This window comes from Homarus americanus, unplaced genomic scaffold (genome assembly GCF_018991925.1).
Source record: "Homarus americanus isolate GMGI-L3 unplaced genomic scaffold, GMGI_Hamer_2.0 scaffold19117, whole genome shotgun sequence".
Classification (NCBI taxonomy): Eukaryota; Metazoa; Arthropoda; class Malacostraca; order Decapoda; family Nephropidae; genus Homarus; species Homarus americanus.
The window spans coordinates 1,080,580-1,106,972 of NW_024754704.1; the positions used below are offsets into that span (position 1 = coordinate 1,080,580).

General features: G+C 37.4%; 2 protein-coding genes across 4 annotated transcripts; one reads left to right on the top strand and one right to left on the bottom strand.

The window, feature by feature from the left end:
* Positions 1-1,116: 1,116 nt before the first annotated feature.
* LOC121855920 (UDP-GlcNAc:betaGal beta-1,3-N-acetylglucosaminyltransferase-like protein 1) lies at positions 1,117-15,055 on the bottom strand. Of its 3 annotated transcripts, none has more exons than XR_006086864.1 (10): positions 14,881-15,055; positions 14,231-14,288; positions 12,223-12,439; positions 11,110-11,174; positions 9,552-9,617; positions 7,599-7,762; positions 7,007-7,159; positions 6,499-6,775; positions 2,321-2,647; positions 1,117-1,449 (listed from the first exon to the last, which is right to left on the bottom strand). XR_006086864.1 is itself a non-coding variant. In XM_042351116.1 (10 exons), the coding sequence occupies exons 2-9, from the start codon at positions 14,252-14,254 to the stop codon at positions 2,567-2,569; spliced, it is 1,047 nt and encodes a 348-aa protein (XP_042207050.1). In that variant the 5' UTR covers positions 14,255-14,288; positions 14,881-15,055; the 3' UTR covers positions 1,117-1,449. The 3 variants fall into 3 exon arrangements, 2 of the variants coding, with proteins under 2 accessions (XP_042207050.1, XP_042207051.1); XM_042351116.1 differs by having other exon boundaries at positions 2,567-2,647; XM_042351117.1 differs by lacking the exon at positions 14,881-15,055 and adding an exon at positions 14,481-14,687 and having other exon boundaries at positions 2,567-2,647.
* LOC121855919 (zinc finger protein 91-like) lies at positions 14,628-25,025 on the top strand. The gene is made up of 2 exons (XM_042351115.1): positions 14,628-14,734; positions 20,015-25,025. Exon 2 carries the CDS (start codon positions 20,036-20,038, stop codon positions 24,845-24,847), a length of 4,812 nt encoding a protein of 1,603 aa, XP_042207049.1. The 5' UTR covers positions 14,628-14,734; positions 20,015-20,035; the 3' UTR covers positions 24,848-25,025.
* The last annotated feature ends 1,368 nt before the right edge of the window (positions 25,026-26,393 follow it).

Consider the following 26,393-nt stretch of genomic DNA (forward strand, 5'->3'; position numbering starts at 1 on the left):
AGTCGGTAAATACAGCTCACTCCTCATTTCCTGGGCCGCCACTTGTAGTACTTTTATCCTCTTCACCACTGATCGGCTCGTTAGCCACACCTGCCACACAGTCACACCAACTTGTATTTAGCCCATCCGGGCACAGGTCACTGACCCACATCGGGGCCTGGGGGGCGAAAATGTAATAATAATAATAATAATTTCAAATTAAATAAAATTTATAAAAAAATACAAAATTAAAAATAAAATAACACTGATAATAATAATAATAATAACAATAATAAAGAAAAAAAAGATCAACAGTGAGAAACGATATTTGTATTGTATGTTGTGTTGTCAATAGTAAGAGAAACAATTGAGTCCCTGCAATTGTGTGTAAATGAGGCAGAAAGTCAGATCAGCAACCTGGGACTTGGCCACAATTTTCGTGATGCCATATGGCAGCAGGGTCCACCATTAGACAACACATTATGCTTCCAATATCTTCCCAGGCGGTAGTACCTCCCTACTATCTACTAATGACGTTATTTATATCTGATAATTTATGCATTTAAATAATTAATAAGGGTTTTGTTATTGTCGATTGTACTGTAAGTTTTCGTAAGTTATGTATGCAGTTATTAGTATTGTTTCAATTACCTGTATTACTATTTTATCATTGAGTGATTAATTTTATTTTCGTATTGTTTTCAGTTTCTTTTATCAGTGTCTTTTGTGATAGTCACTCATGAAGTCATGATGATACTGTATTGATAACTGTTGGCCAAAGATCGCTCCACCAGTTAAATGGATAAACTTTTAATAAACTGTTGTACAGTAATCATAAATATTTTTTTGGTTGAGGAAGGAAGAGGACACAACATGCAAATTTTCTATGCATTGTACCATGAACGTTTTTATTTATTTTGCACAGCAAGGATACTGGTCATTCATAGTCACTTTTGGCATTTTCCCACCACATAATCTTGTGTTGCACCATTCTTATGTGAATGTAAAGGATGCCCAAGACCCGATATGGTTTAGCTGTTACATTTAGCCTTTGACATAAACTTGTACAGTGCTGTACTGTACTTAAAAAGTAGAAGAGATTACAGGTACTTACATCATGAAAAAGAAAAATGTTTGTCTCAGCTATACATTTTATTAACTTCTATTTTCATTTTATTTTTTGTCACTGAGTCTGCAGAAGTGGCTCTTGCCACTACACTTGCCTGCTGGAATGATGAGGATGATCCATCTTGGTAGCTGGGGTCTGATCTTATGATCACCTTTTCCTTCCTGTCATATCTTCTGGTCTCAGATGAATGCAAAGGTTGCTTTCTAAGAGGCAGGAGGTCTAATGGGAGCATGTGTCCACCCAGCTACGTCCATTGTAATTTTAGAACTTAAAACTGCCATTTGAGGTTCATTTAGTCTCAAGCTGACAGGTAATCTACAGCACATTCTCTTCTGTTCTACCTGAAAAAAAGTGAAAGTGGGTCCAATAGCATGACTGAATACATATTAGGTACCCATTTACAGCTGGGCAAATTGGGAGTACCCCAGGATTGAACAAGCAACCCTTAGAATAAGAGGCAAGCACAAAGTCAACTATTTAACTACAGGGTATAGATAAACACTAAGGTGTCTGCCACAATTGATATTTCTGGAATAGTTATCTGGGGACATAGAGCAGCAGCTTTACATATTATAAAGGGAAGACATGTTTTGTCTTAGGTGGATCACTTTGTAATGTTTGTTAATGTATATTAGTCTGACACTTCTAGAGTCTGGACTGGTGAGCTGGAAAAGGCTGGCATTTACATTGGTATCTATGAATCACTTGAGTGGGGGCGCATTGTCTTCTTAGTCCTGTACTTTATTCTCTTAACACTGATCAACCTGTTGGCCGCTTGGATGGTCGGTCATGTCTCTGTTGTTTGCAAGTACTGGTTCCAGAATGTATCTGTACCTGTGCCAATGTTAGTCAAATCTGGTCTTGAATGAGCTCACACTCAGTGCCGCCACAACACACTCCAGCTAATTATTCCAAGAGTTCACAACTATTCGCTCCAAAAAAAGTTTGCCTTGACAGTTTTCTGAACTTGCTGCTTCTTCAACCTTAAGCTGCAACCTCTAGTGGGGCGAGCATCTGCCAGTTCCAGGTATGAACACTCCACTGAGTAATGCCTTCTGAAGTATTTACAGACTTCTATTAAGTCACCCCTTGTATGTCTATAGTATAAGAGCTAGGTTTTATAGTCTCACTTCCCCCACTTTTGAGATTGTTTTTTTAACAAGCACTACAGAAGAGTGCATCAGCTAAAAATAAATGATTGATCCTAAAAACCTATTTCTTGTAGAGCCAATAGCTGAGCAGCTACAATATCCTCCCTTGGGTTTGTGTAAAATCACCTGGGAAATTTGAGTGAATCCAAGATGGGAAATTGGCCATGGAATCATTGCAAAATAGTTAAGCACAAGTGTATACAGTACTGTATTCCCCAGGTGGTTATAATGTATGCTCTAATTAGACCTTCTGCCTGTTAAGAGCAACCTTTACATTTAAGCTCCCTCTTCTGGTACAAGTACATACCTAGTTAAAATGGAAATAATCTGTGCCCTCCTTGAGCTGTAGTGAAGCCAGATTTTCTTCAAACACACCATCGGTCAGTTCCTGAAAATTAAATAATATTGTACTGTACAGTACTAGTCTTACTGATGTATCACAAATAACATAAAATTAATGAACCATACCAAAGCTTTCTTATGAGTTATTTTCTTGGAAAATACTGTACTGTACATACTTATTAAATTCATTTCTAACATGAATAAAAATACAAGACTAACAGCAAGAATAAATTACTTGTATAAGATTACTACAGCACTTCTTAAAACATACCAGTGCAGGATACAGTACTTAAAAAATGAAAGACCTCAGTAGGGAAGAGAAGACTGTCAGGAGACATATGTATCTTCCTGTGGCAGTCTTTTTTACATATCTTAATACGGTACAATACTGTAGTTACTCTGACAGGTGAGCAAAGGTTGATTATTAGTACAGGTATACATACTGTACTGTATTTACAAAATATAATCTGAGAGTTGTTTTTAATATAGAGAATACTGTACTGAGGTTGTAATAAAAGAAGACTGATAAAAATTAATAACTGCTTGATAAAGTACTGTATAGGAGAGGATATTTTGGCACAGTGTGGATAGAATTATGTATGAAAGTGATATGAGCACCATAAACCAGTACTGTATACATGTATTGTGAACATGAGAGTTTAAGCTTGACAGTCTACTAGGGATACAGTACTGTAGTTCCCCAAATAATGTAGGAAGACAGTAAATATACAAAAACAAACACAGGATGTGATTCCACCTATATTCACCTTGTTTTCCTACACCTCCACTCTTTCTGTGTTAGTATAGCATAGTGATTTTTTGTTTTTCAGTAATATACACTACCAGTGTGAACCCTGTAAGAAAATTTTGTTTTATGGATGTACAATTGCTAAAAAAAGTATCTGTGCACACTCCGTGTGAAACAATATGACACCATGGACGATAGATACAGTATTGGGATGTGTGTGTTGTCACCTTATACTATGTGATAGTAACCACTTAACCATTTATTTTATTCCTATAAGCTAACTCATCGCCTGTGTTGGATACTGAATGGCGGTGGGTGAAGATACGCATACCAACCCTCCCGATACATCACGAGTTGTACGTATAATTTTGGAAGTCATCGGACCCACCCTGTTAGACATTTTTTTTAGCTACTGTACACTACGCCATTAAACTGAGCATCCATAAATCCTGAAATTCAACAGTGTGACTTGTCATACCAGGCTGAAGTAACAGCCATGTCACTCTGGTTATATAGTACTGTATTGTGTTTGTTCTAGTTTTGTTTTTCTGGTGTTAATATTAAATAAAACATAATTAGTGGAGAATCGCCAGGCCAGTTTTACAATGGTCTGAATGTAAATGTGTCTGTTAATTTAAGGTGCAGTAGTACAGTACAGTACTACCATTTGCAATAGTGACTTTGCAATCTCTCTTGTTGTGTTTGAAATAATAGTCCAGTCTTAAATTTAAACATAAGAAAATACTTCTTTACACAGAGGGTGGTACAGTATATCTGTGGAACATTCTACTAACCCAAGCTGTGGAACTGAGAACAGTACAGTACACTGGTACAGTGAAACTTCTGAAATTTGGAATTCTAAAGTACACTTATTTTTCCTTTTGCCAATTTTAGTATTTTTTATTATACATTATATGAAATCTTTAGTACAGGTTGTACCTCTCTAGTCCGGCAACCTCGGGACCTAACCTGTGCCGGACTATGGAAATTTCCGGACCATGGAAATTCACCCTTTTCCTGGACAGATAGTGACTTGCGCTTACGTTAGCACCACTTTCACTGCTTCATGGTCTCTTTGAAGACATATAGAAGGGTTAAATGTCGTACAGTAGCTTCTCAAATTTCGGAGTTTTTAATTCAACGTTTTTTATTTGGACACACCAAAAAAACACTACATAATTTAAAATTTTGACGGCGGAAACTCGAATTTCGACGGGTTTGAACGGCCCGACAACATACACAATCATGTAAACAGCGTCATTTCTTTCATGTACAAATGATTCATTATTGCTTATTACTGAATGTCTTTTTTTATTGAATTCATGTTTATGTGTGCAAAATGAGCAATACAATTCATTAATAATACGTAGAATATTAAAACACACGAGGAAATGAGACAGCATTGTTTTCGTTGATTACAAAACCAGTGACTGACTGGTTCTACATACAGTATAAAACATGAAAATAAGACCCTGGTTGTAGCTGTAGTAAAATTAATGTAAAAATTAATATGGTTGTTTGAAGTAATGTTATTTAATGTTAATAAATGGAACAATATAAGTAGCTAACCATTAATGTTAAAGAAAAAACTGAGACTGCGCGTATGTAGGTGAGCACATGTAAAAATATATCGTCATTACTCTACATAAGAATATGAAAGCAACACTTATTTACTGTTCATACATACTGAAGGGTTAAATGTTGTACTCTGTACTGTATAGACAAACAGAGAGAGAGAGAGAGCCGAACTGCCGGATGTAAACAAACCTTAATTTCCCGCAGCTTTGTTCTTGATTTTTTTTTTTATGGGGATTAGCCCACCTGGGCACAGGTCACTGACCCACATTGGAGCTTGAGGGGCAAAAATGTAATACTCCTGTAACAATAATAATAATTCAGATAAGTAAAAAAAAATAATAATAAAATAAAAAATAGCTGCCAATCTACCTATTGGGCAAACTAAAATCGTTCCGGACCACAGAATGCCGGACTAGAGAAGTACAACCTGTACCTGGTACTGTGCTTCTGCCAGTTATAGTAGAATGTACACTACTTATATATTGTACTGTACTGCATTCATCATTATTTTTGTTCATTTGAAGTTGGAGTGTTTTCCTGTTATCATGGTCCGAAATGCAGCCAGTCTCCAGTTTACAAAATTAACAAGTTCCTGAAAATGTGCTTGTAAACTAGTGTTTGCAAATCAGATCAATATATTGACTGAAAGATGATATAAATATTAAATTGGTCTCCAGATGTTAGTGAAAAATAAAAATAAATAAAATAAATACTGTAGTTACCAAAACATACAGTACTGTACATGAATAAATTGATATTATAAATAATAATAATAATCCAGTACATGTAATGAACTGTAAATGAAAATAAGTCTAAATGAATGATCAGTATAAAGCCACAAGACTGCCCAAAATGTGTATAGCACCATTCAAATAAAGCAGAGGTTTATGTTTTCCTGCATTCAAGTGTCTTGAATTCCTACAGGTTGGTGGAACTGTATAGTACTGTAGTATGTTTAAAAAAGCTGAGTTTGTATGAGCAGAATGAATGTTCAAAAGACTGAGACATGATCATAAAGTATAATGTTCGTATGTTCATATTTGTATGTTTTGATGTTCGAAAACTGAAGATAGTCTGTGCACTGTACTCTTGGTTTAATACAAAAGTTGGCAAAATATGATACAGTACTGTATTCAGAAAGGGCCAGGCCCCAATTGATCAAAATTTCAGTTTCCGGCATATTGTGAGCACTATTCAATGATTATTTACAGTGGCATATATGACATTTTGATTAAAAATAAACTATGTTGGATATTGACAGCTACTGTGAAAGTGGGTTGATGATAGGAAATGCATCCAGTCACAAACCTGGTTCAAATTTACCTGATGGCAACAAGGACACCAGGACCTGAGTAATCGTGGTTAATCCACGCAAGTGCAGAAAATGGCTGTATAACGAAGGTGGTGGTCACGGTGATGGGTAAGACTGCCATGTACAGGTATTGCAAACCCTTGATATGGTTCCATTATTTAAAAAATGTGAATAAAATTCTTTTCAGGTTTGTCAAAGATATTGTGAATAAAATTAAATCTCTTCACTTTGATTGTGTAAATAATATAGATAATCTTACCATTTTCATGCAGATTATCAATGGTGGTTTGGCTTCCTTGAAGTGAATCATTGGTATTCTTGGCTTTGGTTTCTCTTGAGATTCTTCATATGTGTAGAATGATCCAATTTTTTTAACATCCACATCACAGAATGCCATTACCTTCTTCTGGTTATCTGTCGTGAGTGATCTGTAGAATTTACGTCCTTGTTTTCCAGCATTCCATATTGTGAATGATGGCCAAGAGCTTAGAACTTCATCTTGGATTACTCTCACCCTTAAGTCCCATATAGTTTGCCTGTAAAGAATAAGTGTAACCCCCAGACTTAAATACATATACTGTGCCGAATGTAGTTTAACATAAATGGACAGTAAAGTATCATTCTTATTTACAGTATGTTAGAAATCAAAATACAAAATAACATTACATATAGTGTTGTTCAAATGAAAAGGGGAGCAGATGTTATTAGTACAGGTATTTTACAGGTGAGAAGCAATTATTCCATACTTAGTTACAACACATACTGACTCATGAATTGAAAATGTTGTGGCCTGAGGATGGTATCGATATATAAGAAGTTCTTCATCATGCCGCACCACTCTGCCTCCCCTTTTTAGATGGGTGAAGAAGAAAATAAGGTCTTCTGGAGTTCCTGCTCCTGCATCACTAAATCCTCCAACTCTGAGAATGGAAATGCACATAAAACTGATAACATTGTATCCAAAATTTATCATAAGGAATGTAGAATTCACCAATTAATGTTAGTTTTTATTATATGTACAATATGTAGTCAGAAAAAAAAAATCACTTTTTTAACATGTTTTCACTACAGTATTCATTAGAAAATATATATATGAAAATGGTGAATTTTTTTCATTGCTTTGGATATTTTGATTTGTACCCTAAATCAATTAATAAGAATTTTTTTTTCGTAACTTCATATTTTTGTAAACTGAATCTTTGTAAATCAGGGATTACTGTACCTGTATTGACAAAATGATTCCTCCACTCAGTGATACCCTGTACAGTATGTCATAAATGAAAGACTGAAGTATAAAATCTTATGTTATTAATTTATTCATATTGTCTTTGTTATTTCTGTATGAAATAACCGACTGACCTTTCAAAAACAGTATGATGGATGAACCACGTTGGCATTATAACTGTTGGACCATGTGATGTATATATCTGTAAAGTTAGTTGTTCTGCAGTCAAACCATTTGCCCACTTGGTGTAACGCACTGTCGAGTCTGGTGGATCACGACTGAATCTGCTTCCAACAATCTGGAAATAATGTGTCAACAGCTGAATAAATGTATGTAAGAATGTTATCTACATGTGTCTGTCTCCTCATTTATCAATGTTACTTCTGGATGCCCAGTACAGGTACACTGTGCCTAACCCGAACCAGTTGACTGAATGGCATACCCTCACTGGTCTTCCCAAGGGGAGTGTCACTGTTCCACCACATTTCATTGGAAACATAAGAAGATTCCCAGACACTGCTGGATATGACTCATTTACGAACCTATCTCAAGAAACTTGGAAAAGGGGCGTGGTTATCTACGCTAGGCAAGACCTTAGAGCCAGCCAGGCGATGGTACAGGGAAAGGATGTTTTGAAGAGTCCAAGTGGTGTAAAATTAAACTAAAGGGAGGGGCTTACTTATTGTCGGGTGTATCTACAGATCCCCAAACTGTGGGGCATTAAATCAAAGGAACTTAAGAACCTTAATAGACAATGTGGCGATGCTCAACCCTCGCCACCTCCTTATCATGGGGGGACTTTTAACTATGGCGACATCGACTGGAGAAACGAGTTCACCCCAAATGACTTGAATAACCCTGCTACTCTTTCTGTAGAAACTCTAAGAGATAATTTTCTGTTCCATGTTAGAGACCTGACACATTATAGAGAGGAGCAAACACCCAAACCACTAGACCTCATCATAACTAACAAAGAAGGTATGGTGGCCAAACTGGAACACCTTGCTCCAGTTGCCACCATTCACCATATAGTGTTGTCATTCAGATTTAACTGTTACCTAGTTCAAGATAAGGCCAGGCCAAGGTGCAAATATTACAAGGGGAATTACAACGGGATGAGGGAAGAGATGAGGGGTATCCACTGGCCTGACTCATTAAGGCACAAGAACGCAGACACTACGCTGAATATCATAACTAGTAAAATGACCCATTTGATCGATAAATATATACCCAAGACCAAACCCAGTGCTTCTAGGAATACGAGGGGATCCCTACACATGAACCATGCGGCGGTCGACAAAATTAAGAAGAAAACCCAGAAATTCAAGACGTGGGTTGGGTCAAACGATGAGCAAGACAGGAGGATGTATGCAAGAGCCAGAAACAAAGCAAAGATAGAGTGTAGGAGGGCTGAAAAGGAGTTCCAGAAGTTGGTTGCAAGCGAGGTCAAGTCAAACCCAAAGGCGTTTTACCGCTATGCAAAGTCAAAATTGAAAACGCGAGTAGGAGTATCAGACCTGAGGCTGGTGGATGGTAGTTATGCAGATTCTGACCAGGATGAAGCTGAGGCATTGAACAGCTTCTTTTCCTCAGTGTTCACAAGAGAGGATGCAACTAACCTTCCTGCTTTTGAGGACAGACGGTTCGACACAGCACTGACCCACATTGTGTTCACAAAAGAGGGTATTAGAAATAAACTGTCCAGGCTAAGGGTCCATAAGAGTCCCAGCCCTGACATGGTGCATCCTAGAGTGCTAAGAGAGTTGTGCAACCAGCTTGCAGAGCCCCTGAAGATCCTGTTTTGTAAATCAAATATTAGCCACCATATTCATCATCATCATCATTACTTTTAATGGCCATTTTCAACACTTTTGGGTTAGCTGTGATTACTTAATGGTATGGTGTTGTGGTTGTCATCAGGTAAACTTGAAGCAAATTTTGTAGCTGGATGCCCTTCTTGTTACCAACCTCATTTTACAGAGTGGGAATTAATCTTCCAAGTGCCCTCTTAGCTGGCAAGGCAAGGTTACTATTCTTTGAGGTAATCAAAGATTATCTGCCTATTGTTTACATAAAAAAATACTTACAGCATTACAACTATGAAATGCCAGGTCATATTGCCTTTGTAGTCTTGTTGGTAACATGACATCATCCTGAAAGAAAAAAATAATAATTTGCATGGTGACTGAAAAGCTTACTACTGTACAGTATCAGATTGAAGTAAATAATATTAATTCTTAGTAACCAGCACTAAACATTCATGAAAATATTAGCTGATATCCCCTTACACCTGTACATTATTAAATATTTTTTCATTTAAAAATATTAGTACAGTACAGTACAATATCTGGATGTGAAGCAGTACTAATTGGTGGTTAACTTTCTTTGATTTTATAGTTCAGTACAATACTGTACTGTACTGTATTGCACTGTACTTTATCTTTTTTTCACATCTCTTTAGTACCCCTTGACAAGCTTGCCTAACTACTTTTACCAATGAAAAGTGAAAGTGGATCCCATAGACCTGATGGGCTTTTAGAGGGTAGTGTGGTTACAGCATATTGTAGACTAATGTCTGTATTAAAATAGCTGGTATTACCCTTTGAATCCCCTTCCAGCTTGTGGATATATCCTACCTTAACTCATAAGTTCAATAATAAACCAAATATGTCATTATACCTGCCTTTCACAGGTCTGATGTAGGTAATTACAGGCCAGTTAGTATCCTGTGAATTGTATCTAAAATTCTAGAGAAAGTAAACTGTATTGTAATATATGTTCAGGTGGAAAGATATTTCCCCAATTTTAATATTTTTCACAGTTACCATTCAAGCTTTAGGGGCTCTCACTCAACTGACACCAGGTTGATGCATCTCACCCAAATAGCTTATGAAAATTACATAGATGGTAATGTTAGACTTAAAAAAGTCTTCAACACAGTGGATCATGATATACTATGTGAAAAAATGCTGGTTCGTGGCATTGGATCTGTTGACGGGTTTAAATTTTATCTAAACAACAGGAACCAAATAGTTGCTGCAAATATTACCGAGTCAAAACCCTTGTTGATAGCCTGTGAAATCCCTCAAGAGAGTGCAGTATTCTAAGACCAATGTTCTTCCCTTCTTATGCAAATATCATGCCCGTTAATGTTAACTGCAAACTTGTTGTATGCCGATCACTGCCCCCTTTAGTGTCAGGTAAAGATCCAAATTATATAGGTAATAAGTTATCATCTGAACTGGAGTCATGCAAACAGTGGTTTATTGACAACAGATTATTCCTACATCTGGTAAAGAATGAAACAATATTACTGTATTTGGATCAAAAGGAAAACTCCAAGGAGAAAACAAATTCAGTATACTGTCAAGTGAAAAATGCCATATTCTTTACGGTCCTAATGGACTGGAACAAATTACCTGACCACATTAAAATTAGTAGTGGTATCAAACAATTCAAAGCTAAAACTATAAAATACATAACATGTAGCTACAGCAACAGAAGAGAAAGTGAGTTTCTATATTATTAACCAGAGATACTGTATACTATTATTGATTAGTAACCAAAACTAAGTAATGGATCATACTGAAAATAACCATCAGACAAAGCAGCTAAAAACCGAACATCAACAGTACAGTATCGTACCGAATCAAGAAAACACAGGAACTCGCCATGACTTTGCTCAACTGCCTTATTTTTGGCATATCCAACTGGAAAGAAAAACAGTTCATTCATTAATGTAATTGGAATTATAAAATTTAAATAAATTAGGAAGAAAGATACTGTACAGACATTATCTGAAGATAAAAGAGCATGGGAAGGGAGAAGTTTTGAGAAGACTGTTAATAAGAAACAAAGTACAGTACAGTACAATACATAAAACATCAACAGAAAATAAGTACAGCAGATTCAGATACATTCAGGAGCCAGTACTTGCCAACAGTGCATAACAGAGACATAACCGATTGCCCAAGCGGCTAATGAGCCGATCAGTGGTGAAAAGGATAAAAGTAAAAAAGTAAGGTACACTCAATCTGGCCATCAAACTATGATGATACTGTAATGTAATCATAATGAGGAAATTTTGACTCAACTGCCCAACATAGGGTGAACAAAGAACAGATTTAAGTACTGTACCAGTAAGTTATACAGTATAGTGCATTGGTGTACTAATTGGGAAACTAATATCCAAAGAAGTGTAACAGATACTGTATAGCCAAGTGTAACATCTGAGTCATTTGTTGGTTTTAATGATGTACAGTACAGTACTGTATCTCGAAGTATCTGTCCACAGTTTGTGTGAAAAATTATGACACACAGATGATAGATATTGGGACATGCATTTACTTTGGTATATAATTTAACAAAAGTATCGTAGTGCAATGTGAATCTATTTTGGTGTAAGTCATATGATCGGTTACCTAATGTAGTAGGATCACTATGCTACAGAGCCACGTATACCAACCTTGTTATAGCATTTTGGAAGTCATCGGACCCCTTCTGGCAGATACTTTTTTGAGATACTGTACAATACTATTTACATTATGGTGAGGAACAAAGCTGTAAAATACTGTACAGTAGTTCCATTCTAGAGCCAGTACATGCCCAATACTTGTACAGGACAGTACTTGCCAATAGTGTGTAACAGAGATGTGACCGACCACCCAAGCGTCTTGGTGGCAAAGAGGATCAAAGTTGAGGTACTATACAGCATAATGCATGTTAATGAATAAATTTCAGTATTAGAACAATACTCACCTCCTTTAGGTTTATCATTGTTCTCTTTGCCAACTGTAATAACATATCCTTGATCTTCAAGCTTCACAGCCCAGCCTTGTACAATGTCCTCAGAGGTGTCCTTACACGAGTCCAAGAACACAGACACTTCCACGGTGAGTGTGTGCTGCTGCCTCAACACAGATGCCAGGCACTCACCCAGCCACACAGCGCCATTGTGAACTGGGATAATAACAGACTAGAAAACAGAATACAGTATACAGTATCACTATTAGTGATTAAGTGTACAGTACACTACTGATATGCAACTAATTATATCATACTTTAAAATGAAAGTTTGAAGGCTTCCCTAGGAAATTTTTTACCTGTAAATAAATTTATTTACATTATTTCAGAGTGAGAGTTGTGAACTCTAAGAACAATCTGTCAGAGAGTGTTGTGATGGCACAGAGTGTGAGCTGTTTAAAGACCACTTGACAAGCACTGGAGCAGGTTCATATACATTCAAGAGCCAGTACTTGCCAACAGTGCGTAACTGAAGGCGTTTTAAGATGCACGGAATAGCTAACGCATTAGCTTTCCTGGACTGTCATTAAAAAATATGACATTGTACCGCGTCTTTGGAATAACTCTTGTACAACACAGTCTTCAGAAAACAATAAAATTAGGATTACTGTTACTTGGACACAATATGGAAAGAAATAGTGAAGATAATATATATATAAAATTATGGAAAGAAAGACAAAAAGTCAATCAGTCAACAATAAATAAGAATACTGTAACACAAAAAATCGGGCTCATTGTAAAGGAAATGTCTCCCTGACACTGGAACCACGCAAAACGACTAGAGCAGCTGTACGCTTCTTCTCTCGCGGCTAGGTGTTCGCATATTTTGACACAAAATACGACGAATTTCAGGCTCATTTAAATCTTCATCTTTGCACTTACAGAACTGTAATCAACTTGTTCATTCTGCAAACGCTAACGCCTGATCGAGGTGTTAGCTTTTCCCTCTGAAGTGTCATGCGCATAAGTCAGCAGCAGCGTAGGCACAGACAGAATAGCTAACGCGTTAGCTAGTCCGTGCATCTGAAACGTCTTACAATAAATGCCTTAACAGTGACATGACCGACCCCCGAAGCAGCGAAAAGGATAATAGTAAAGTTCTATACTTTAAAACAGAAGGGCTTCATGTAACATACGAATACAGAAAGTACTGTAGTCATCAGTGACCAGTGTATTAAAAAATACTCACCCACATACTGTACTATACGATATTCTTAAGGAACATACCTCTGTTAGAAATTTAACCACACGTCAAATAAATGATGGAGAACTCACATTAAGAAGCGTGGAAAGATATACGGTATGCTGTTCATAACAATTACTGGATGTTAACTTATGTACACTTTAATTAAGACATCCTAATGATCCTAGGCCGTGTAAATGAAGAGACAGTCTACAGTACAGGGCACAGAGTAAAGTTCGGTTATGTGGGGGTAATTTTTGTCTGGCTATTGCAACACAAAAAGACCAAGGTGACCCAACTACATGGAGATTGGAGATGAGAGTGAAATGCTCAAGTTTTCTAGATGCTCAGTGGGTGGGGGTCAGTTCTCATGGTAAGAGGTACCAATGAGATACAGATAAAAGAAAAGGAAAAGTAATCAGAGCCGATCAGTGGTGAAGAGTAAAAAAGTAAAAAGTATACTACTGTTACTGTGTCTTTTCAGTTGTGATGACTGATCTATTTACCGTCTTAGAATTAGCACTTAAAATATAGTTGATGAATTGAAATAATATTTTGACAAAAATTAAGATAGAGGAGTGTCAAAATTAAGATAGAGGAGTAAATTAACCAAAACCCACACCAGACTTGATGTACTGGTAGTGGTATTTACAGGATATGTACGGTAAATATCGTATACACTTTATATGTAATAGTATAGAATATATTATATATGCAATGTTTACTGTAAAGAATTGAATTAAATCATTACCTGAGCTACTACTAATTTAGTATACTTACGACATCAATATTATCCAAGTTCATTGTTCCAGGGCGCACTTGTCAATGACAGTATTTTCTGAAAGAGATGAATTTATATTTATTCGTATATGGTTTACAACAGAAGGGTGAAGAATTACCTGAACGTTTTTAAAGAAAAACAAGAAAACTTGTAACTTGAATGTAACACTAGACGAGAATAAATTAAAACAGGTAAAATTACTGAAGCCCTTATATATCTATATCAGGTTAACTATGATTTGTAACTTACCCTGTCCTGTTTTGTCGATATCTCTTGTGTATAATTCAGTAATAATAATTATGATACCCTCTTATATAAAAAGCGTGTCTTGACTTCTCTAAACACTCTACCGGACTGGTCGACGACAAATGCTTTGAAATTAGCGCCGAATAATGGCGCCGCCATCTTCACTATTGGACGGTTCCTTTCCGAGTAGACGGGCCTTGCCACATGTGATTCTTCCTGATTCTCACTCCCTAGTGCTGTTTTCCTCCGGAATTCAGGTATGATGTATCCATTATTCATACAAGTTCATGCACATTGTGTTGATATATAATTAATTATACAAGAACCGAAAATCAAGGTACATGGCCCTAGATGCTCTTGCACTAAGTCTTTGTTTACAAATGAAAATTTCGTGAATACCAACCTCAAATAAATCTTTCTTCTAAAATTCCTTGTCCGTTGCTGATTTATCACTTTTACAATAATATGTTGCTGATTTGGTATATAGTTGCAGCAAATGGAAGACAATAATCTGTAACATTACCGGGATGGCTAGAGTACACGCCCCAAACCACTTCCTGCCTCCACTAATCCATCAGTTCTTTATTAAAGTATCTCGCTGACGTCTGGAAAGCGATAAAACTATTCATAAAAAAAAATGTTAAGCAATGTTTCGGAATTTTTTAATTATATCCTTATAATATATTAGGGAGGTTATTAATGATAAATAATATGGCATAGTTAATGTTGCTGGCACTGCTGTTCATGTAGTATGAGGCACTTTAAGAAACACCATAAGAAAAAAATATTCAAGTTGATATTAAATATTCCCTTATGGTGAGGATCTATAACGTAATGTTCTGTATTCTTCCCTGGATTAAAAGATAACAACTCATTACATATTCTGTACTGTACTTTCTGATGATATTGGACACTGTCTTGGGCGACAAATTTGTCTAGAATGATAATGTTTTGTACTTCCTTGGAGACAAAAGTATTAATCAGGCCATCTAAAATACTTTACTGTATTGAGTAATTATTGTATAGTATAGGTGTTAAGTATACTGATTATGTTACAGTATATTGGTTACCTTGCTATATATTGTGCTTGTTGTGTTACTCTACCAGAGATCTCTCCTGGGTGCAGGCCTTCATCAGCCTCTGACAACATTTTACTAGGATTATCATTGTTTGACTATTGGCTGTGCATTCTAGTCTGATAGTATAACGGACTAATCTCTCCACATACATTCGTACTGTATTGTAATCCGTTAGATGGGGATTTTCACATCTAATGGATCATCAATATAATGGACATTCATTACTATATAGTTCATTAGATGATGGTTTCACTTCTAACGGACCCGCTATATAATGGAATTTCCTCTCCATATAGTCCGTCAAATAGAGGTTTCACTGTACAGTAATTTCTTTTTAAAGGAAAGTAATGCGTTAACATTAATACCTGTAACATTGTTTTGAACAGAGTTCCAGACATCTACAGAGTGTCTCTTTTACTTACTTTTTACTTTATCCTCTTCACCACTGATCGGCTCGTTAGCCGCTTGGGCGATCGGTCAAGTCTCTGTTACGCACTGTTGGCAAGTACTGGGCATGTACCGGCTCCTGAATGTACCTGAACCTGCTCCAGTGTTGGTCAGATGTATATACAGGGTACACTACCTTACAGATTTTTATGGAGATTATGTGATTGCTTGTACAGTGTATTACAACAGTAACATTCATTGTTTGTGGGAACCTTGAACATCAACAAGTGGGGACAATGTTACTGTTTGCACTGTAGTGGATACTCTCCCCTACAACTGCTCGTCCATCCTTTCCTCAGCCCAGTCTGCGAGCGACTCGGGCAGGAGCTGTGGTCTGGAACTCGCTGCTGATTGGCTGAGGAGAAGACGGCAGGCGGCCAATCAGCGAGCGGTTCAGGACCGGAGGCTGTGGTATGGAACTTGCTGCTGATTGGCTGAGGCGAGGACGGAAGAGCAGTTGTAGGAGAGAGTATCCACTACAATGCAAACAGTAATGCAATCTCCACAAAAATCTTTAAGGCAGTGTATTCAGTACAGTACACATTTTTCTTCTGCAATGATTTTTTTATACAGTATATCAGTGAGCATTTCCAATGTTCTGCTCCAGGTCATTAGAAAAAAGTGATGTTTGAGGTATTACTTTTATCCTCTTCGCCACTGATCGGCTTGTTAACCACTTGGGCGATCGGTCACGTCTCTGATTACTTTTCCTTTTCATTTATTTTCTTCACCGAAAGATCGGCTCGCGATCCGCCCGGGCGATTGGTCACGCGCTGTCACGCACTGTTGGCAAATACTAGGCATGCACCGGCTCCTGAATGTACCTGAACCCGCTCCAGTGTTGGTCAAGTCTTGTCTTGAAAAAGCTCACACTCGGTGCATTTTAAAACATAATAAAGTATCTTTTTCATTGGATTTAAGAAATGTTTTCATAGTTTTTCTAAAGTTTTGCATTACAATACAGTAGTAGGGTTTATTAATTTGTATACTGTATAGATACCAGCAGTGGCATGTATTATACTCTACTGTAGTTAAGAACCACTGCTAACACTATGAAATGTTAATTAAAAAGGTTTTATTCGTAGATAATTATTTTCTCAGTGAATTTAGTTTAAACTTGTAGTGGAAACTAACTAGACAGGTGCTTGTAACTGCCAGTAATTTTCTTATTTCACTACTGTACTTATCAGTTTACTCTCTGTTTCAGTGGTTAGTCTCTTCTTTTTCACTTTGTTATGAAATACATTATCCAGTGTTAGTACAGTACACGAGGAAACCGGAGTATACTACAGTACCTGGAAAAAAGTCTCTGATGTTTGGTAGGGTCACATGGATACAGTAACACCCTTCCTGCATATGTCCCAGTGTAAGGGGGGGTGGGGGGAATTAGAATGTTTTTATTTATTCTATTTGTATTATCTTATTAGTACTTAATATTGGAAGAACAAATACTGTCAATGTATACAGCCTTAACAACATCAACCTAGAGAAGTCGACTTGTGAAAGAGACCTAGGGGTACTTGTAAGCCCGAACCTACGGCCTAGAAAACAGTGCGTTAATGTTCGAAATAAGGCAAACAGAGTATTGGGTTTTATATCTAGAAGTGTAAGTAATAAGAGTGCAGAGGTCTTATTGCAACTATATCTTGCGCTAGTCAGGTCGCACCTCGATTATGCGGTTCAGTTCTGGTGCCCCTATTATAGAATGGATATCAATTCACTAGAGTCGGTGCAGCGAAGAATGACGAAAATGATTCCGGGACTTAGAAACCTTCCATATCAGGATAGGTTAAAGAAACTAAACTTGCATTCCCTAGAAAGACGAAGAGTGTGGGGAGATATGATGGAAGTATTCAATTGGGTGAAAGGAATCAATAAAGGTGATATAGATAAAGTTCTTATAATATCCGAGCAGGATAGGACTCGGAACAACAGATTCAAGTTGAATAAGTTTAGGTTTAAGGGGGGAGATAGGAAGGAACTGGTTCACAAATAGGGTGGTGGACGAGTGGAACAAGCTTAGCAACTTTGTAGTAAGTGCTGGAATGCTGGAAAGTTTCAAAGGGAGGCTGGATAGATTCATGGATGATAGAGTGGTAGTAACTCTCGACAGGAGCTGCCATGCACAGGCCAACCGGCCTATTGCAGACTCCTTATTTTCTTATGTTCTTCTTATGTTCTATGTTATCTGTGTAAGAGATATCTTTGTTTTTTATGTCTATATTTTTCTATTGTTCTTCTTTCCTTTTCTGTTATATACTGTATTATTTTTTCTATATCACTTTCTTTACTTTCTTCGTTCATGTTTTCTAAGTTAATAAATTTTTGCCTTTATTTCTATATGCTTATTACTTTATTTCTATACTTCACTTTTCTTACTTTATGTTTATTTTTTCAATGCCATTACAGTAAGTCCTCGCTTAACGTCGTGGTTCCGTTCCCGAAAACCACGACGCTAACGGAACAACATTAACAGAATCAGTTTTCCACATAAGAAATAGATAAAATACGTGAGTTACGTTCCCCAGCCTCCCTTTGCCCCATAAAATACATTGCATATACCCTGTACATAAATTTAATGGAATTTGTATAGAAAATAGTATACAGCCACTCCTCGACTTACGACAGGGTTAGGGACCCAAATCCAAGACGTAAGTCGAAAATGTGAAAATAATACATAGAAAATCTATAATCGGTGTCTCATTTTCTTCTCAGCACCACAAAACTCACTTTTAAGCTTGCCAGCCATTTTAAAGGGAATTACAAACGAAAATTTTGTCAGTACACAGCGCAATCACTAATGTTGGGACTTGAAAATAAGTAATTTGAAAAAATTTTGGCACGACTGGGACGGTCGTATGTCCGGGTGGTCGTAAGTCGAGTAGGTTGTAAGTTGAGGAGTGGCTGTATATTATACATCCCAAAAAGATAAATAAACTACAGTACAGTTTACCTGACCCAAACATTAAAATTGGTAGTGCCAAGTTTTTCCAAAAGTTTTACCTATAAACATTTTGTAACAGCATATGGCTCTTCTGTTATAAAACAAATATATTTTTTGTTCCCTTGTTGTTAATAATTGCTTGTAAAATTTTGTTATTTGTTATTCTGAGATAAGTCAGTTACAGTATTGTACTTATACAGTACAGTACAGTATAGCTTTCTTTTGTCTAGTTACTGGTCTGCCATGTTGTAGAGAAGAAGAATATTCTCTCTTGTTTTAGACCACATTCTTTGCATATTGTCAATTTTATGTTTACTGTACAGTACTGTACTTAAATACTCGCTGCTACATCCAAATGTGGCAAGGGAGGCTTTGTCATGGAGGATTGGCATGCCCTCAAAATCATAAGATATTTGTTCCATCTGCAATCTTTAAAATGGGTGTTTAGGATTCAAACTTCATTTCTCAGTCACTACCTAGAATCTCTTACCCATATACTGAACAAGTTCTAGTACAGTGTGTATCTATACAGTATAATCATTCCTTATAACCTTTCCTTTACTGTACTCTACCTTATTTATGCTCATGTACACCTTTTTTGCACAGTCAATTATGTGTCATCTTACTCCTTGGTCCATTTTAAGCATTAAATGATGTTCATCACAATTCTTAATAATACTCCAACCTTTGTCCTCGTTATCAGGTTCACCAATATCATTGATAGTCATTTAAGATGCGTCATAAGTGAAGATTTTTTATTTCATCTCTTTCAATAAGTACTTAAGAATGTTTCCTCTCTTATTGTCATAATTTTTTATTAATGGCTCTAACATTCACATCTTGTGTTTCATTTACAAGTAGTGTACAGGTACAGTATACTGTAGTACACTTATACTTTTGTCTCCTGAATCTTTAATTCCATTTCTTAACCATAAACTTATCGGTATTAAATTTTACGAGTATATTCAGCTTAACTCTCACTTTCCTGCTTGTTTCTTGTCATTTACCATTCCTCATTTTTTTCTTATCATTCACCACATTGATTTTAAAAGTTCCTTCTTTTTCAGGATTGTTGGAGTTAAGTGAAGATGGAATCCCAAGAGTGTGTTGTGTGTGGTGTTGGTCTGCTGAATGAAGATCCTCGGGTCCTTGTCCTCAGTGGCATCACTAAGTACACCGGTACACCTCTCAAAGAAGTTGTAGGATCTGCTCTTCAACAAAAACTTAAGACAACAGACTTTATATGTCAGAAGTGCTTTGAATTATTTAACGAAAAGGATAGGTTTCAGAAAATGACAACAGATGTGGATAGTCATATCATGACAAAAATAAAAGACTCCTCTAAGAAGACTGTTGATAATGAAGGTACTATATCAATTATTGTGGGATTAGAGTCTTTTACTAATGAAAATATTAAGGAAGAATTAGAGAGGCAATACAATAATATCAAGGATGAACTTAGTGATTCTAAACCTTTAACGCTGATGACAGAAGACAAGGTGGAGCCCCCTACCGTTGCTCCTAAAAGACGAAGAGGTAGGCCTCCCAAGGTCGCGAAGAGGAAAAAGTCTGAAGAAAGCATCTGTGAGCCGCCACCGTTAATGGTCAACCAACGAGAAAAACGAAAGCGTTCAACCAAGTTTAATACCTTCCTGGAAGTTCTTAAGGGTGAGAAAGATTTCTATATAGAGGATGAAGATGTGGAGGAACCTAAGACCAAAAAGAGGGGTGGTGGTAGGAAGAAAAAGACAGCAATCCTTGGTATTGTACCAGTTGAGGATAAACTCAAAGATGATGAGATGGATAAAATGTGTATTATTCAAGTGACAGACTTAGATGTACAAGACAGAGAGATACACGCCACAGAGAAGGATAGACTAGACTTAGATGAAGTTGTACAAGAAATTTTGGGAATCAATACTGTTCCAGAAACTGAGTTAATCCATGATATTGATAATTTAGGACATGATGGAGATCTAATTAATGCTATTGATGAAATGAACTCACACCACGAAGAAAGAACAGAAAACTATGATAATTTGAGAAAAATTGTTCCGTCGCAAGTCGGCAAATTGGAAATAAAGCAAGAAGAAATGGAAATTGATAACATTTGGTCTGACGTGAAGGCTGACATTAAACCAGTTTTTGGAGAGCTTAGTAAACCATCAATTGAAGTTGCAGAAATTGAAGAAGATTTAGCTGCTAGTATGCCTAGCCTTGAGGTTACCATTACCCATAGTGAAGACAATACTCTCCGTGCCGTGATTAATGACCCAGATGTCTTGAGTGCTATTGTACAAGAAGACTCAACAGATACTTTAGTAGCTGCTATTAAGCAAGAAGTGGGTTGTGACAATGTCATGTCTGATCAAAAGAAGTATCGATGTAAACTCTGCAGTGAAATATTTTTCTGTAAAGATAAAGCACGTAAACATGCTCAGGAGTGTCACTCGGAAATTGATTTGACAAAAATTTATAAAAATAATGTGGAAAGCTTTAAATGTAGTGATTGTGATAGAACATTTCCCACATTAAGGGGTCGTGATAGACACCACCTTCACATGCATCTCAAACACAAACCAGTTCAGTGCACAGAGTGCTTTCGAACATTCAATAGTTTTCGTCCACTTGAGCGTCACCTTCGTAATAATCATGATAAAGATCCCACTCTATTTTGTGAAATGTGTGAAGCAGAATTTGTATTGGGAACTTCTCTTGAGCACCATAAGGAAATAATGCATCCTGTGGCAAGCAGAAGCAAGCTAATCAAGGTTCCCACAGGTAGTAAAGTCCGGGAACAGGTAAAACCAAATAGGATGTTTGAGTGTCCCTTTTGTAATCAAGAAATCTATGGTGCAAGGGCTCTTAGACTTCATCACCAAAAAATGCATAATAGCCAAGAATACACATGCAAATACTGTAAATACAAGAGTGCTTGTCTTAGCACAATGCACCGCCACATGGTACGAGTTCATAAAGCTTTAAATCTAAAACTGTACTACTGCCTCAAGTGTATGGCAGGTTATCAAGATCCCAGAGACCTAGAGGAACATTACATTTCTGTTCATAAAACTGAGACTTCATTTCTCTGTCAGCACTGTGGAGAAAAGTTTGCCTGTATAGACATGCTTCGCTTTCACCGTAACAGTCATAGAGCTTTTTCTTGCAAGCTGTGTCATCTTGGGTTTATGAAGGAAGAAGCCTTGGAGGATCACATGAAGGCTGTTCACACATGTGATCCTGTTAGGAGTAATGAAAATGGTGACATAACTGGTCAGTCAGAAGGTAAGGGTGTTAATGAAAAATTAGCCCAGTTAGATGAAGATGCTGATGGAAATAGCAAGGTTGATTGTACTACAGCTGCTAGTTCTAAAGTATTAGTTATTGCTAGTGATGGCACAGTACAGGTTAAAGATGAAGGAAAGGAGGTCAGTGCCATTCCTACCACACCATCTGAAGACATTACACTTCATCTACAGCAAACTAGAGAAGGAGGATTAGAAGAAATGGATATGCTAAACCCCCTAAAGGGACAGAGAGTAAAAGATCTTCCAAAAAAGATGAATTGTCCTGTTTGCAACAAAGTTCTCACCACCAAGTTTTTGAAAACTCATATGCTAAGTCATAAAGGTAATCTACCACACAAATGCCATGTTTGTGACAAGGCATATGCTCAGGGGACATTGCTTAGAAAGCATATGAAGAACAGACATTATGAAGAATTTTTGAAGCTGGGCAACAAAAATCCTAAAAAACACAAAATTGGATGTGATTTTTGTCAAGAAATATATGACAACATATATGCTTTAGAAGAGCATCTGTGGTTACATATGGATGAAAAGACTTATGAATGTACAGATTGCAAAATCAAATTTGGTATGTCAAGCAACTTACGTGAACATTACAAAAGTCATTTCTTTAAGGAAGCTCAACCATGCCCAGTATGTAAAAGAGAATTCAAATCAATTGGTTATTTCAATGAACATGTTGAAAGGTGTCAAAAACGTTGGAAGTGTGAACAATGTGGTCTGGAATGTGATACTCAGGAATATTATCGAAAACACCAGCGATGTGAACACGGTGGAGAAAATGTTGTGAGGTATCAGTGCAATCTTTGTGAAAAGTCATTTGTGGAACGTTATTGCTATGATGACCATATGATTACCCACTCATCAGAAAAGGCATTTACCTGCCACATATGTCAGAAGCAATTTAAACGCAAAAGACCATTGAATGACCATTTGGTAAGAGCTCATTCAGATGGACAACCAGTGTGTAGCTATTGTCGCAAGACTTTCCCTACACAACAAGAATTAGATTTGCACAAAAGAAAGCATCGCAAAGAATTCCCTTGCATATCATGCAATCATGTGTACACTTCCAAGGAAGCTCTCACAAACCACTTGATGGTTCACCATTCTGAAGCTTCTCATTCATGTCAATTATGTGGTCAGTCCTTTGTTAAACAAGTTAATCTAAAGGGACATTTAATTACACATAATTCTAATACACCACACATTTGTCATGTAGATGACTGTCATAAAATGTTCCGGACAGAGACTTTATTACGGAACCATGTAGCTCGTCGTCATCACGAACTGCAATATGATTGTCCTATTTGTGATCGTAAATTTGGTTTAGAGTCTGATCAAATTCGACACATGGCAACACATTCGACTGGGGCTGCTCTACCTTGTGGAGAGTGTGATCGTACCTTCCGAAGTGAGGCACAATTAGTACGACACCTTCTAACACACACACAAGAGAAGCCTTATGAATGCGGAGTGTGTCAGCACACAGCAAATACGCGACATCAAATATTACGACATATACAAGGGGAGCACGGTCTTACTGATGCAGCTCCACACATTGTTGTTAATCGGTGGCGCTGCTCAGTGTGTGGTAAAATGTTTGTGGGACGAGGTTCATTGCTACGTCATCTACAAGACCATGCTACTCATGGTGTTCAGGCACAAGGTCATGCTGTTAAAACACGTTCAACGCCATCTACATTTTCAAAGTTTTCTCTTACATCTGGTATTATGGATCCTACTACAGCTACTAATTCATTCTTGGACCAGGTGTCTGGTCTTAGTTGGCAAGATCTTACTCCATTACTTCGTCTTCACGTTATGGCTGATGAAGAAACTGGTGAAGGGGAGACAGCAGCAGTGGCAGCTGATGTATGGCAGTGCCCTGGCTGTCTCCATGCAACACAGACAGAAGAAGATATGAGAGATCATCTGGTAGGAACCGCACAGTGTCAGGAAGCTGTCATCCTGCAGTTAGCTGGCGGACTGGTCAGTACTGATGATTTGGATGAAGATGGCAACACTGAAGAACAGCAGGTATTAGATGATGAGGGAAATGGAGCAGTTTTACAGTTGACTGGTAGTGATGGTGGCATGCAGTATGTCATTGTACAGGAGGGAGATGGTCACACACAGAGGTTAAGTGAAGGTGGTAAAGAGGGTCAGTCTGTGCAAGAAGGGGATGGAGGTATGCAAATGTTGGTCAGTATGGGTGATAGCTTTCAACACCTGCTTCAGCAACCAGCACATCCTGACATTCAAATAGTTGTGGAAGATTCAGCACCACTAAAGCAGCTATTTGTGGAAAATGGAGGTGAAGGGGAGCGTCCTACTACTACAGTCGGTGCCACTTCCACGAGTGAAGGCCATGATATTGTTCCTGCTGATACCCCATTACTGAATGGTTCTGAGGTGTTGTTACAGACTGCTGATGGGCAATTGGTTCTGCAACAAACAGTTGGAGGTGTGACCCAGTATCAGCTAGTTGAGGGAGTACCTACAGCTGGGGAAGAGGATTCATCTTCAGCACTTCTTCCTTCCCATCCTCCTACATTACATACAGAGTTTATGTTACCAGAGGATACATAATTCATGGTCTTTGTCAGTATTAGTGCTTTTGTTCAGGCCTTCTGTATGTGATGTTTCAATAAATATATTAAATATTTGTAAAATAATTGATAATTTCTATTGTACAGAAATTTACACTATTTAAGTAGATATTTAATTGAGCTTTAATTTATTTCAGTCAATAAAATTTTGTTGTTGCTAGTTTGGTTTTACTTCTTAATATAATGATTACATTATTTTACCTACCTTTCAAAATCTGTAAAATCAAGGAGCCCCAGACAGTTTTAACTCGAGACTAGGCAATACAGTATGCACAAGGTCTGTACAACTCTCAGGCTACCTTTCACTATTGCTGAATTAACTTTAATCTCATTCTAAAGTTGCAGTTCCTGGCCCTGATGATTATAAAAAGATAGCCTGTACTTGAAGTCACTTTTCACCTTATGAGGAATGCTTTATACCTCCTTTTACTTTCCTTTTTGCCATTGAATGACAATGTTACCCACTAGGGTGATTGGCTGCCTCCCGAAAGTTGGGAATGCTGTACAGATGCCATAACTACTTCACCCCTGAGCAGTTGCTTTAAGTATATAAGGGATTCATTCGTCCTAACTTGGAGTACTGCTCTCATGTCTGGGGTGACTCTTCTTCTGTCCAACTGTTAGATAGGGTGGAATCAAAGGCATTTCTCTTCGCCGCAATGTTGCTTCACTCTCTCTTGTATAGGTACTTTAACGGGTAATGTTCGGTGAATTTGGCATCCTGTGTACCGCCGGCAAGGCCGTAGGCTCGTAACACAAGTCTTGCCCGCGGTGCCCACCGTTTCTCTGTGGATGTCAGTCACACTAGAATAACCCGTTATAGTACATCCTTCTTTCCTCACACAGCCAAACTGTGGAATGCTCTGCCTTCTGAGTTTCCATACTCATACAATCTCTCTCACTTTAAAATGCTGGTTGTCCGGCATCTTCGTGGTGTAGATTAATATAAACTTTTCCTTTTCTATTTTTAATTTCTTTCTATTCTTATTTCTTCACACCCCAGGCCCCGTTGTGGGTCGTTGACCTGTGCCCGGGTGGGCTAATTCCTGTAAAAAAAAATACTGATTCCAGAATGTATCTGTACCTCAATGTTGGACAAGTCTTGAATGAGCTCACACTTCGTACCGTCACAAAACACTGACAGATTGTTCAAAGAATTCACAACTCTTGACTCCAAATAAGTTTGCCCTGCCAATTTTCTAAGCTTGTGGCTTCTTAATCAACCTTAACCTGTGACCTTTACTGGGGCGGCCATCCGTTGGTTCCAGGTATGAACACTCCACTGAATACGGGGGTTTTGACTTCTATTACCGGTAAGTCACCCTTTGCCAGCCTATAGTATAAGATAGGGAACTGTAGGCATTCTAAACAGTGAGGTGCTGTAGTGCAAGCACCCATTGAGAGTTTATTTTGTATGTTACTTTTCACAGTAACGTGAAAATATACGTTCAGTTACTGCAAGACTTAATGGCATACAATAAGCATTTAATGTGGTAATTACTAGTTCTTGAAAGCAATTTTTATTA

Coding starts and splice junctions, on each gene's coding strand:
- LOC121855920 (XM_042351116.1), bottom strand. CDS start 14,254: ATGAACTTGGATAATATTGATGTC. Junction 12,440..14,230: donor ACTTGGATAATATTGATGTC/GTAAGTATACTA, acceptor TCTGTTTTCTAG/TCTGTTATTATCCCAGTTCA. Junction 6,776..7,006: donor ACAACATTTTCAATTCATGA/GTCAGTATGTGT, acceptor TATTCTTTACAG/GCAAACTATATGGGACTTAA.
- LOC121855919 (XM_042351115.1), top strand. CDS start 20,036: ATGGAATCCCAAGAGTGTGTTGTGTGTGGTGTTGGTCTGCTGAATGAA.